Source organism: Leptidea sinapis, chromosome 42, assembly GCF_905404315.1.
Source record: "Leptidea sinapis chromosome 42, ilLepSina1.1, whole genome shotgun sequence".
NCBI lineage: Eukaryota > Metazoa > Arthropoda > Insecta > Lepidoptera > Pieridae > Leptidea > Leptidea sinapis.
The window spans coordinates 2746363-2759667 of record NC_066306.1 but is presented as its reverse complement, the minus strand read 5'-3'; the positions used below and the strand labels follow the sequence as shown (position 1 = coordinate 2759667).

The 13305-nt window shown below is 42.2% G+C and overlaps 1 protein-coding gene across 1 annotated transcript; it reads left to right on the top strand.

Annotated features, from left to right (window-relative positions):
* On the top strand, positions 1-13233 carry LOC126976840 (uncharacterized). Its single transcript, XM_050825467.1, has 4 exons — positions 1-359; positions 6235-6490; positions 7841-7960; positions 12144-13233. The coding sequence occupies exons 1-4, from the start codon at positions 157-159 to the stop codon at positions 12234-12236; spliced, it is 672 nt and encodes a 223-aa protein (XP_050681424.1). The 5' UTR covers positions 1-156; the 3' UTR covers positions 12237-13233.
* The last annotated feature ends 72 nt before the right edge of the window (positions 13234-13305 follow it).

The window sequence follows — 13305 nt, the reverse complement described above, 5'->3', positions numbered from 1 at the left end:
AAAACAAACAAAAACTGTCACTATAATATCATCAAAATACCTCGTATCAACCAAATCCAAAACCCAAAATGCAGTGCGAAAATGGACTAAACTAATATGTAATACCAAAACCGAAGCATGGACGTAGTATAACTCTTAGAATAGCTAAACAACAAAATGGGCAAGCCGAAGTACGATCCACCGACCGGAACGTTTCCATACAAAATCAACAGGAGGCTCAACAGCTTGAGCATACCGAGGAGGTATATTATTGACACTGGCGAGGGTATGCCGGCTCTAACGCCGTATGGCGTTCGGAAATCTGCTATCCGCGCTCCTCCCAACGACAGAGTAAATGATGCTGCCTGGCCTTATACGCGGTTAGTTATAATCTAAAGTTTTACTGACACACTAAACAATGCCTTGTAAAAAATCTTGCAACCAAAATCTAGCAACGTTTTGCCATATAAATTAAGTACCCTTCGCCCGCTCTATGGTGAATTGTCATTGACTGAATTTTTTGTACTGCGAATATATGGGTATTTCTTAGTCTAAAAAATATGGATTCCCGATAAGTAATTACAAAGAAACATAATATTATTTTACTTAGAGAGGGGGGTCCATTTATATAGTCCTACTAACACCGCGTCCAGAATTGAACTATTGTGTGCAAACAACAACAAATTAATATATATAATAAATAACCGGATTATTATTATTCATAGTTTGGAGCAGGATAATGTATGCAAGAGTGTGTCAATATATTCATTACTAGCTGACCCGGCAAACGTTGTGAAACGAAAACTATCGCGATAGTTTTATAAGTAATAAAATATTGCCTATATTATAGCCTGTACATCATTTTGTTCTATTGTCAATAGTTTTTGCAGCGCACGCAAAAATAGGTTTTCGATTTTACACCTTGTGTTACAAAATAGCAATTTTATAACGGATCCCTATAATAACATAGCCTATAGCCTTCCTCGATAAATGGACTACCCAACACTGAAAGAATCATTTAATTCGGACCAGTAGTACCAGAGATTAGCGCGTTCAAACAAACAAACACTGCAGCTTTATAATATTAGTATAGATAAGTATTATTATTTTCTATATAAATGTAGTGCCTACCTATTAGCTATAGCTTTTAATTTTAGTTATTATAGAACACCTATCCAATATTTCATAGCCATCTAGATTTATCATTATACTCGATAAGTGCAGTTTTCAAGTAACTTTCTTCCATGTACAACCAAACTGTGGAGCTTCCTTGTGCGGTCTTTCCAGAACGATACGACATGGGTGGTACCTACAAAATAAGCGCGGACACCTTTATAAAGGGCTGGCAACGCTCATGATTCGTGGGGCGTTGTAAGAGAATGTGTGCGACGGTGATCACCCAACACCAGGGAACCCGTACGCTCGTTTGTCTTCCTCTTCAATGAAAAAAAGCCGATTATTCATTATATAGCCTGTATATACAAATATTCATCATATATTCGACAAAATAACGCAGGTATTCTGGCCACTACTATGGTTAAGGGCTTCTAATATTAGATTTTTCTTTGATGAAAGTAAGGAACGAGACAATACAGTACCGCTCAGGATTCTTGAAAAACCCAAAAATTCTGAGCGGCACTACAATTGCGCTCGTCACCTTGAGGCATAAGATGTTAAGTCTCATTTGTAAGTTCACTATCTACGTGGCCCTTCAGACTGAAATACAATAAGTTTTACACATACACATGGCAATTATTTCACGCACATCATGGCAGAAATAGGCGCCGTTCTGGTACCCATAATCCAGCCGCCATCCTGTGCAAAGATCTCCCATTCGATAATTGTGATAGGTTGTTTCTTGAATACCATAACAAAGTTGCGTAGAGACGTCGCTTCATTGTGTGTCTTCTACCGCATTTATCACGAGGAGTGTTCCGAAGAGCTGTTTTACCTGATTCCTGCCGCCGAATTCCACCTTCGCACGATACGCCACAAGTTAGGATATCATCCCCACCATCTGGATGTGTGGCGGTCCTCCACAGTGCAGTTTTCAAGGAGCTTTCTTCCACGTACTACAAAGCTGTGGAATGAACTTCCTTATGCGGTCCGTTTCCGGGACGATACGACATGGGTACCTGCTCGTTTGTCCTCCTATGTGTACCTTTACAGCAAAGACACCTTTTACTGTGCCTAAATAAAAAAGTATTAATTGAGTCCTAATCCATATATTTTAACTCATTAACATTTTCAAAAATAAAAATAACATTATTTCCTACTTATGTAGTCGTCTATTAAATATTACAAGTTACGAATCATACGATGTATCGAATGATGCCAGTCTAGCTAAACTCTCTAACGGCCGTTCCCAATAATATACTATCTACAGATAGAGATAAATTACTACCTTCTATTGTCAGTAATTAGTTGTCAATAATCTGAAGCTGTCCCAATATACCCGAAAAGTCATTCTTATTATTGCAATTTCCATAATATAAACTTCTATCGCTGGTAAGCTTATACGTTGTCCGGGATAAAGGTGAGTTACCGTCGATAAGTTTATTGGGACAGAAAATTTAACGATAGTTACGATTTTTTTCTCAAGTAAGAGATAGACTGAATATTGGGAACGGCCGTAAGAAAAAAGCGATTCACTCGATTGTATGAAACGTGCAGTCATTGATATATTGACAGATGACGGCTATAATCTTGTAAAATCTATGTTTAGATAGCCGAAATCCAATACGATTTATGCAACTGTTAGCTTTCAAACTTAACCGGGTTATACTTCGTTGGCATATTGTAATTACTATTTCAAACGTATGTCAAATTTCACTGCACGCTTCATACTAAACTAAATTAAATTTTTTACTTAGGCAAACCCGCCTCTTATTCCGTAGTATTTAAATCCTCTTTGATTATGCTGCCATGTAGCTCGTAGCGAGGAAACATTAGCAGCATAGATGAATATCGTCATTATCTGTGTTTTCTGTTTTTATTTTTTTAAAGATTAAGTGCTAACAGTACTAAAAACGCCTTAAACACATACGACGCAAATAGAAGCCTGATAAATAAATCCAACAACAATAAGCGGAGAAATTAAAATAATCCGACACAGAATTATTACATCTCGGTTATGTTTTGGAGGAGAAAATAATCTCTCCTCGTGTTCCTGATTTTTTAGTTTTATACTATTGTTCTTTAGTTGGAGCTGCAGTTGTTGTCTCACCCGCGTTATATTGATTTTTTTTATGGAATAGGAGGACAAACTAGCGTACGGGTCACCTGGTGTTAAGTGATCACCGCCGCCCACATTCTCTTGCAACCCCAGAGGAATCACAAGAGCGTTGCCGGCCTTTAAGGAAGGTGTATGCGCTTTTTTTGAAGGTACCCATTTCGTATTGTCCCGGAAACACCGCACAAGGAAGCTCCTTCCATAGCTTTGTAGTACGAGGGAGAAAGCTCCTTGAAAACCGCTCTGTGGAGGACCGCCACACATCCAGATGGTGGGGATGAAATCCTAACTTGTGGCGTGTCGTGCGAAGGTGGAATTCGGCGGCAGGAATCAGGTTAAACAGCTCTTCGGAACACTCCCCGTGATAAATGCGGTAGAATACACAAAATGATGCGACGTCTCTACGCAACGCCAAGAGATCCAGCCGTTCACAGAGCACTGAGTCCCCGACAATTCGAGCTGCTCTATGTTACACGCGGTCAAATGGATCGAGCAGATACTGGGGTGCGCCAGACCAGAGATGACAGCAATACTCCATGTGTGGCCGGACCTGCGCTTTGTAGAGCGCTAGAATGTGGGCCGGCTTGAAGTATTGCCGTGCTCTATTGATGACGCCCAGCTTCTTCGAAGCCAATTTGGCTTTGCCCTCCAGATGGCCACGGAATTGGCAATCGCTCGAGATTTCGAGACCCAGTATTCCGATACTAGGCGCGGCTTTAAGAGAAGTGTTCTCGAAGAGCGGTGATACGACAAATGGGGTTTTTTTAGTGGTAAACGCGCAAACTTGAGTCTTCTGGGGATTAAATTGGACAAGGTTCAATTTACCCCATCCCGCGACCTTCTCGAGAGAGGACTCGATAGAAGACACAATGTCCAACATATCATTGATATGCAGAAGAAACAGCGTAGGAGATAGCACACAGCCTTGGGGCACTCCAGCATTCACGGGCTTCGGGTTTGAGCAATATCCGTCGACAACGACCTGTATGCTACGCCCAGTGAGGAAGCTGGAGGTCCACTTGCACAAGCTCTCGGGAAGCCCAAATGATGGAAGTTTTGAGAGAAGCGCCTTGTGCCATACACGATCAAAGGCCTTCGCTATATCCAGGCTAACTGCCAGGCCTTCCCCCTTGCTTTCAATAGCCGCCGCCCATCTATGTGTTAGATATACTAGAAGATCACCTGCCGACCGTCCATGGCGAAAGCCGTACTGTCGGTCGTTGATCAACTGGTGACCCTCTAGGTATACTAAAAGCTGGCTAATTATGCTCTCCATGATTTTAGAGAGCAGGGAGGTGATAGCAATAGGCCTGTACTTCGCCGGATCCGAACTGTCTCCTTTTTTTTGGATCGGATGGACAAGGGCTGACTTCCATGAGTCAGGGACTACGCCTTTGGAATAAGAGTGCCGGAATAAACGCGTTAGCACCGGCGTCAACTCAGGGGCACACGTTCTAAGCACGATTGGAGAAATGCCATCCGGCCTGCTCGACTTCCTGACATCCAACGAAAACAGAGCTCGCCTAACAGTTTTCTGTCTGAACTGTACTTCAGGCATAGAGCTCTGACACCGCGGGATAGTCGGCGGTGTTTTTCCGTTGTCGTCAAGTGTCGAGTTGGAGGCGAAAAGAGCGCACAGGAGCTTGGCTTTCTCTTTTGCCGTATGGGCCAGGGTGTCATTCCTCATGTGCAAGGGCGGCATCGACGGCTGGTTGAAGTTACCAAGAGCAGCTTTCGACAACGACCAGAACTTGCGTGTTCCGGTCGGGTAACTGGAAAGCTGCTCGCCGATTTTGACGACGTGCTTAGACTTCGCACGGGCGATTTGCCGCTTAAAAAATCTGGAGGCACGGTTATATTTCCTCTTAAGAACTTTGCAGTTCGGATCCTTTGTGCCCAGCGCCGCAACCCAAGTTCGATACGCCTGTTTTTTGCAGTCAGATGCTGCTTTAACTGATGCATCGAACCAGGGCTGTGATCTGCCACCGATCGGTACTACAGAGCTTGGTATAAAAATATCCATGCCCTGCAGTATCACATCGGCTACTGCAACGGCGCAGGCACTAGGATCATCCGAAGGGAAACAAACCTTGCCCCAAGGGTAGGATGCAAAAAAGGAACGCATCCTATCCCCATCTGCTGACTTGTAGTGCCAAACGCGGCGGGTCGCTGGTGGTCTGCGACGTTGGCGTCGGATAGGCACTACACTCCTGACCAGGCAATGGTCGGACGTTCCGAGAGGGGCGTCGACAAAGACCTGGTAACCATCGGGATGTGTAGTCAGCAGAAGATCTAATAAGGACGGCATATGGCTATCCACATCCGGGAGCCGCGTTGGCGACTCAACCAATTGGGACAGACCATACGCCAATGCAAAATTATGCACAGATCGCCCGGAGTGAATTCCCCTGATATTGCAAAAGTCCACGTTGAGCGTGGAGCGGGGTGCCGTGGTGTTTCTGCCTCGTTTGTCCTCGGTCATGCGCGGTTCTGTGCCCAACCCAGAATACGAAGGGCAGCCCGAGCGAGAGTGCTCGGAGAGGGATTCTCCGGCTCTGGTAGAGCCGGTACCCTCCTGGGGTAATATCTCTTTATGGACCGCTCTCATATTTTGTTGAGGGGGAGGAGATCCCCACCTCCTTACCCCCGTAAGGGATGGCCTCCGGTCCTCGACACTAACCTATGCGAAACATAGCGGCACTAGGCCGCTACTTCACGCCGGTATTCTGTGCGAGTGTGGTAATTAACCCGGACGAGTCTGGCCCGATTGTGCTGACGTCATAAGACGGCAGCGTGACTCTCCCACTTCTTAAAAGCCGTTATTTCGAATTCTTAAATCTGAGAAGGCCTTATCAAATGTTACCTCTTATCTTTTGGTTTGAGTTCGAAAAGCATACAGTCGTATAGTTATGGAAAGGAAAATATTTAAATAATGGAAAGTAAAACTGAAAATACAAGTTTTATGTTTATTATTTTCATTTTTTTTTAATTTTATTTCTCTTTTTTTTTCTTTTTATTTTCAGGCGATTTCTTTTGATCAAACGCATGTACAAGCACCGCTTTAGCCCCGAACGCATAGAAAGAATCGATCAAATGATCGAGGCTGCTAACGTGACCATTTACTCCAAGTTGGCTAACTGTGTTTTAGACCTAAAGAAAAACGAAACCAAAGACGTTAAGAAGAAGCGGGGATGGTCGGAGACTGATTGGAAAAAGCATATGGACTACATCAGTCAGATCGCTGGACCGAAAAAGGACTTTAGACCGCCACCGATTAAGGTAATATTATGATCTACGGGTTACCAGTTTTCTTTGTTTGAATTTTTAGTAAGCCTAAGCTATACCTATAGCGGTAAACATTTGATTCGTAAATATAAAGAGGCCAAAAAGAGTGAAGATAACAACTTGCCCTGATTCCGGGCTTCCCTGATTTGGTGCTTGATCCGCAGCGCTTAATTGATAAATTGAGCTGGGACGGTAATCTAATATTCCTTCTTCTTCTTCATGAGCCTTCTTCTCAGTGGAGGCTGGCGATCAGCATACTTGGACGTATCAGAATGGAAAAAGGGATCTCTAGCTCAATCCAAATCAATATTTCAGATTTTTCAGATATGATTTCCGCCTTCTATCTGGTTATACGCATGATATGGCCAAATAATTGCAGCTTCTTTGAGAGCTTTGAGTTTATCCAATTGCCATCAAATGAAGAGCGTTCTCGCTTTTGATCCGTTCTTTCAATGACATACGTGGAAACGTCTTGTAACACCACATTTCGAAGGCCTCTTTTGTGTAGACGACACATGTCGTTAATTGTTTAGGCTTCAACATGACAAAGAAGAGGTAATTACTGCAGTAATCGCATAATAAAAACTAGTATACGTCTTATTTGATTAGGCATAGCCAAACTGGCTTCGAAGAAGCTGGGCGTCATTAATAGAGCACGGCAATACTTCAAGCCGGCCCACATTCTAGCGCTCTACAAAGCGTAGGTCCAGCCACATATGGAGTATTGCTGTCATCTTTGGTCTGACCCGTATCAGCTTGTACCATTTGACCGCGTGCCACGCAGAGCAGCTCGAATTGTCAGGGACCCAGTGCTCTGTGAACGGCTGGATCACGTGGCGCTGTGCAGATACGTAGTCACATCATGTGTCTTCTAGCGCATTTATCACGGGGAGTGCTCCAAAGAACTGTTTCACCTGATTCCTACCACTGAATTCCACCTTCGCACGACACGCCACAAATTAGAATATTATCCCCACCATCTGGACAGTACTGTTTTCAAGGACCTTTCTTCGACGTACTACAAAGCTGTGGAATGATCTTCCTTGTGCGATGTTTCCGGGACAATAAATGGGTACCTCCAAAACAAGCGCGAACACCTTACTTAAAGGCCGGCAACGCTGCTGTTATTCCTCGGGTGTTATAAGAGACGGCGGTGATCACTATTGTCCTCCTTTTCCATAAAAAAGGTATATAAGCAATACTCTCGTAGTTTCAAGTGATTTGAACGACTTAGTGGAATTCTCCATTTCAAGAAAGTTCGCCAATGTGTTTAGTTACATTACCTACATTATAACGACTCTATTGATAGTTAATATATTATATAAAATCAAAGCATATTTTTAGCGTGGTGGAGGTATGCCCTTAGAAGCATTATTGCCCAGGCTCAATCACATAAGCCGCTTACCAGAATTCAAAATATACAAAAGACTGTCACAGGAAGATTGGTATCGAGATCCTGTTAAGGTAAAGTTCCTATATTTTAGAGTGAATCATCAACTTTTCGGGTTCATGCTTGATTTAGGCCACGTGAATGCATGACAAAAAAGTCAGTCGTCTCTTTTGTACACTGTTAAGTAAAAAGTGACAAGTGACACGTGCTAACGCATTAATATTCCGGAATATTTGATAATACTGGTAGAAGCCTCCGTTAAATGGGCAAGCCATGGAAATTTTCTTACCATCACATGATGTCTCGTCACTTCGAATCATAAGAAAACAAATCCTATTGATAGGTTTACCACTTTTGTACTTTTATATGTTAAGGACGAGTTTACGAATCCGACAAAAATAAGATATTTTTCGGTAGAGTTTGTGATGAAATGAAACTAAATCTAACAAAACTAAAAATTGCCACACATAGATTACTTCTTTATCTCCAATTAGCGGGAAATATTTGCCTTAAAATTTTGATATTTTATGTCGTAAAAACGATTATCCGTTACCTCTTCACACAAAATTGACGAAATGGGGCTTCATTCAGGATCAGTTTTCTGCTACTATTTACATAATTTTGTCTTTTAAAAATTACGTAAGGATAACAGATATAATAATTTCAAAAAAACGGGAAATAAATTAATGAATATGTTATAAATAATCTCAGGAAAAAATAAAAATGAATCGTCTAAATTTCATATATTTTTCTGATAAGCATGAGCTTTAAAGTGTGGTATTAAGGGTTATTTTATTTTGTCCCTCCGTACGCATTGCACACAGAGATCTATCGAAACAACGTCAGTCCGCGCTCGGCCGCCGTCGTGGGTAGACACTGTGTCGGTTGTAAGCAGCAGCTCGTACTCGGAAAGATCGCTGTACGAACATATTTTTTATAAGCTCTACAATACTGTCTTTGATACTTTACATATTTTGAACGCAGTCAGATTTTCAAAAAATTATGTTTCTGTATTTTTTTGAAGAATTAGTGATTTATTCTCATCTCTAAATATAAGGTCTATATTAAATCGAAATCCAAGATGGCGCCTATGAAATATACCAACTTCTCTTCATGGGTGTCATTTTCATGGTTTGCGGGGTCAACAATAAAGAATATCGGGTCAAAATCGAAATCCAAGATGGTGCCTATGAATTTTACCAACTTCTCTTCATGGGTGTCATTTTTATGGTTTTCGGGGTCAACAATAACGAATATCGGGTCATAATCGAAATCCAAGATGGCGCCTATGAAAATTACCAACTTCTCTTCATGGTTTGCGGGGTCAACAATAACGAATATTGGGTCAAAATCGAAATCCAAGATGGCGCCTATGAATTTTACCAACTGCTCTTCATGGGTGTCATTTTCATGGTTTTCGGGGTCAACAATAACGAATATCGGGTCAAAATAGAAATCCAAGATGGCGCCTATGAAATGTACCAACTTCTCTTCATGGGTGTCATTTTCATGGTTTTTTGGGGTCAACAATAACGAATATCGGGTCAATATCGATATCCAAGATGGCGCCTATGAAATTCACCAACTTCTCTTCATGGGTGTCATTTTCATGGTTTTCGGGGTCAACAATAACGAATTTCGGGTCAAAATCGAATTTCAAGATGGCGCCTACGAAATTCACCAACTTCTCATCATGGGTGTCATTTTCATGGTTTTTGGGGTCAACAATTACGAATATCGGGTCAAAATCGAAATACATGATGGCGCCTATGAAATCTACAATATTTTCTTCATGGGTGTCATTTATTTATTTTTTTGCGCGGCGGCCATCTTATATTTCAAAAATGATCCCAAAATCGTTCTCTGCACCCTCGAGAACCTCGGATACGATACCCATATTGTTGAAATCATAATTTTGTGCGGCGGCCATCTTGGATTTCAAAAATGATCCCAAAATCGTTCTCTGCACCCTCGAGAACCTCGGATACGATACCCATATTGTGGAAATCATATTTTTGCGCGGCGGCCATCTTGGATTTCAAAAATGATCCCAAAATCGTTCTCTGCACCCTCGAGAACCTCGGATACGATACCCATATTGTTGAAATCATAATTTTGTGCGGCAGCCATCTTGGATTTAAAAAAAAACTGCGTTTACTACACACGACGTTATGCGACCGAATTGCCATCTAAAGTTCTACTAAACGAATACATCAAACAATTATCAAAAATACATAGGTATCAAAAAAAAACAAAATTCAAACTTGCTAAAGTATCAAATTCATTTCATTCCCGCAACTAACTTTAAGTACGTGTATGTGTTTGAGTGGTGTCAGTGTAGTGGTGCGATTCGATACCTCTCTGTTTTGAGAACGCGTCCTTAAATAAACAATTAGACTCATAATCACACTCAAAAATTATCTGAAGCAAATCGCTGCCTACGCGTTCGTTCGGTTGTGTTTCGACCGCGCTTTGATCACAACGCCACGCAAAGGGAAGGTATTCAGTGAAAAACTGTCTAAATAACAGCATATCCAAACTTAAAAAGGATCGATTTTCGTTCTCCTTTAAATTAAAAAAAATATGTAACTTGATGTTTTTCATCATTATGCTAAATAATTATATTTCAAATGCTAAAACAAAATATTCTTGCCTGATGTTCACGTCCTAGCCTAAAGAGCGTATACAATAGATTTTGAGTATTTCTGCCACGAAACAAGGTGTTTATTTGAATGAATGTTTTAATGTTATCTATATATAACAATTTATACGTATATACAATGCTCCAACCGCTCCGCACCTTTTAATAGGTGGTTGGGAGTCTAGTTTAAATATTTCATAAATGGTAATAAATTGTATAAATTTACATTATCCTATATTGGATGTTCGGATCCGGCAATCTACAGGCCTATTGCTATTACCTCCCTGCTCTCCAAAGTCATGGAGAGCATAATCAACCGCCAGCTCTTGGAATCCCTAGAGGGTCACCAGTTGATCAAGACCGACAGTACGGCTTTCGCCATGGTCGGTCGGCAGGAACGCCTGGCAGTTTGCCTGGATATAGCGCAGGCCTTAGATCGTGTATGGCACAAGGCGCTCCTCTCAAAACTTCCATCATTTGGGCTTCCCGAGAGCTTGTGCAAGTGGACCTCCAGCTTCTTCACTGGGCGCAGCATACAGGTCGTTGTCGACGAATATTGCTCGAAGCCGAAGCTCGTGAATGCTGGAGTGCCCCAAGGCTGTGTGCTATCTCCCACGCTGTTTCTTCTGCATATCAATGATATGTTGGACACCTCCAACATACATTGCTATGCAGACGACAGCACTGGTGATGCCGTATACACGGCCCATGCAGGTCTCTCTCGGGAAATCGTCGACCAGTACCTGGAGTACCTTGTGTCTTCTATCGAGTCCTCTCTTGAGAAGGTCGCGGAATTGGGTAAATTGCAAAGTTTGCGCGTTTACCGCTAAAACAACCCCATTTGTCGTATCACCGCTCTTCGACAACAGTTCCCTTACAGCCTCGCTTAGTATCGGAATACTGGGTAACGAAATCTCGAGTGATTGCCAACTTCGTGTCCATCTGGAGGGCAAAGCCAAATTGGCTTCGAAGAAACTAGGCGTCATTAATAGAGCACGGCAATACTTCAAGCCGGCCCACATTCTAGCGCTCTACAAAGCGCAGGTCCAGCCACACATGGAGTATTGCAGTCATCTCTGGTCTGGCGCACCCCAGTAACAGCTCGATCCATTTGGCCGCGCACAACGTAGAGCAGCTCTAATTGTCGGGGACCCAGTGCTCTGTGAACGGCTGGATCACTTGGCGTTGCGTAGAGATGTCGCTTCATTGTGTGTTTCCTACCGCATTTATCATGGGTAGTGTTCCGAAGAGCTGTTTAACCTGATTCCTGCCGCCGAATTCCACCTTCGCACCACACGCCACAAGTTAGGACCCCACCATCTGGATGTGTGGCGGTCCTCCACAGCCGTTTTCAAGGTGCTTTCTTCCACGTACTACAAAGCTGTGGAATGAACTTCCTTGTGCGGTGTTTCCGGGACGATACGACATGGGTACCTTCAAAAAAAAGCGCGTACACCTTCATTAAAGGCCGGCAACGCCCCTGTGATTCCTCTGGTGTTGCAAGAGATTGTGAGCGGTGATCACTTAACAACCGGTGACCCGTACGCTCGTTTGTCCTCCTATTCCATAAAAAAAAATAACTATAACAGGTCGTCCTAACTTATTCTTAATTTCAGGTGCCCCCTAATGCTCTGAAGTATGTAATAACCGACCGTGTTAAGAAACTGGCTACTCCAAGAGTTATACCACAACCGGGGACGTTCGACTGACTTCAACAAATATAATCATACTAGCTGATACCCCGCGTCTTCATTCGCGTACATACAGGACTGAGCACATAATAGCGACATTTCAATATTTTTTGTAAATAAAATAACACTTACAATGTATAATATGCTGTCGCGACACTTTTTGAAAATAGTGATGTGTTCTGCAAAGACGTTGTACATTATTTTATTCTATCATCAATACTTTTCTCAGCAAACGCGGTGTAAAGTAATATTTTAGATATTTTTTAACATCTTGGGTTATATTATTGGTGTTTCATTAAGGATCCCTAATTTTTTTGAAAATATGTTATAACCTATGTCATCCGGGGATAGTGTAACTTCCTAAGAGTGAAAGAATTTTTCAAATCTGTTTAGTAGTTTCGGAGCCTATTCAATGCAAATAAATATACAAACAAACAATCAAATCTTTCCTCTTTATATTAGGAGTATAGATTACTCATAGGACCGTAAAGACACCGACGCTTTTCTTAAACGACTACACGGTAGCACAATACAGTAATAGAAACAGTATTTTAACTTTATACTAGTGCGACCGAATCGACGCACGCAAACATATACAATATAATTTACACAGCCGCTAAGTAATCTTGGGGAGACAAAACTAATGTGTGTCACGCCGTACGCCGCCGAGACTTGTCGCTGTACGAGTTAAATTAGGCTATGGTCTTCTATTTTATGCCGTACGTGGCGTCTGGCGTTAGCGTCAACGTTCAATTCCGTGGCTTCCAACGTCTGGACGCAACGCACGGCGTCGGCGGTCAATGGCGTCTGGCGTGACGCAGGTGGCTCAGTGGCTTCTCGCGAGCGGTCACGTGTGGTAGGTTGTGTTTTCGCGATGGATTTGGTGAAACTTTTTATGGTATATTTGTTACTAGTTTATCACGAATTTTTTCCCAATATTGATGCTTATAAATATTGTTTTTATGATTCTTATCACTTTTATCATACACTGCATTATAACATTTTACTGATTCAATCAACAACTCGTCTATTCCTTTATCAAACCCTATCATTTTGTGCGATGCGAGCGACGACCTTCACGCTGCAA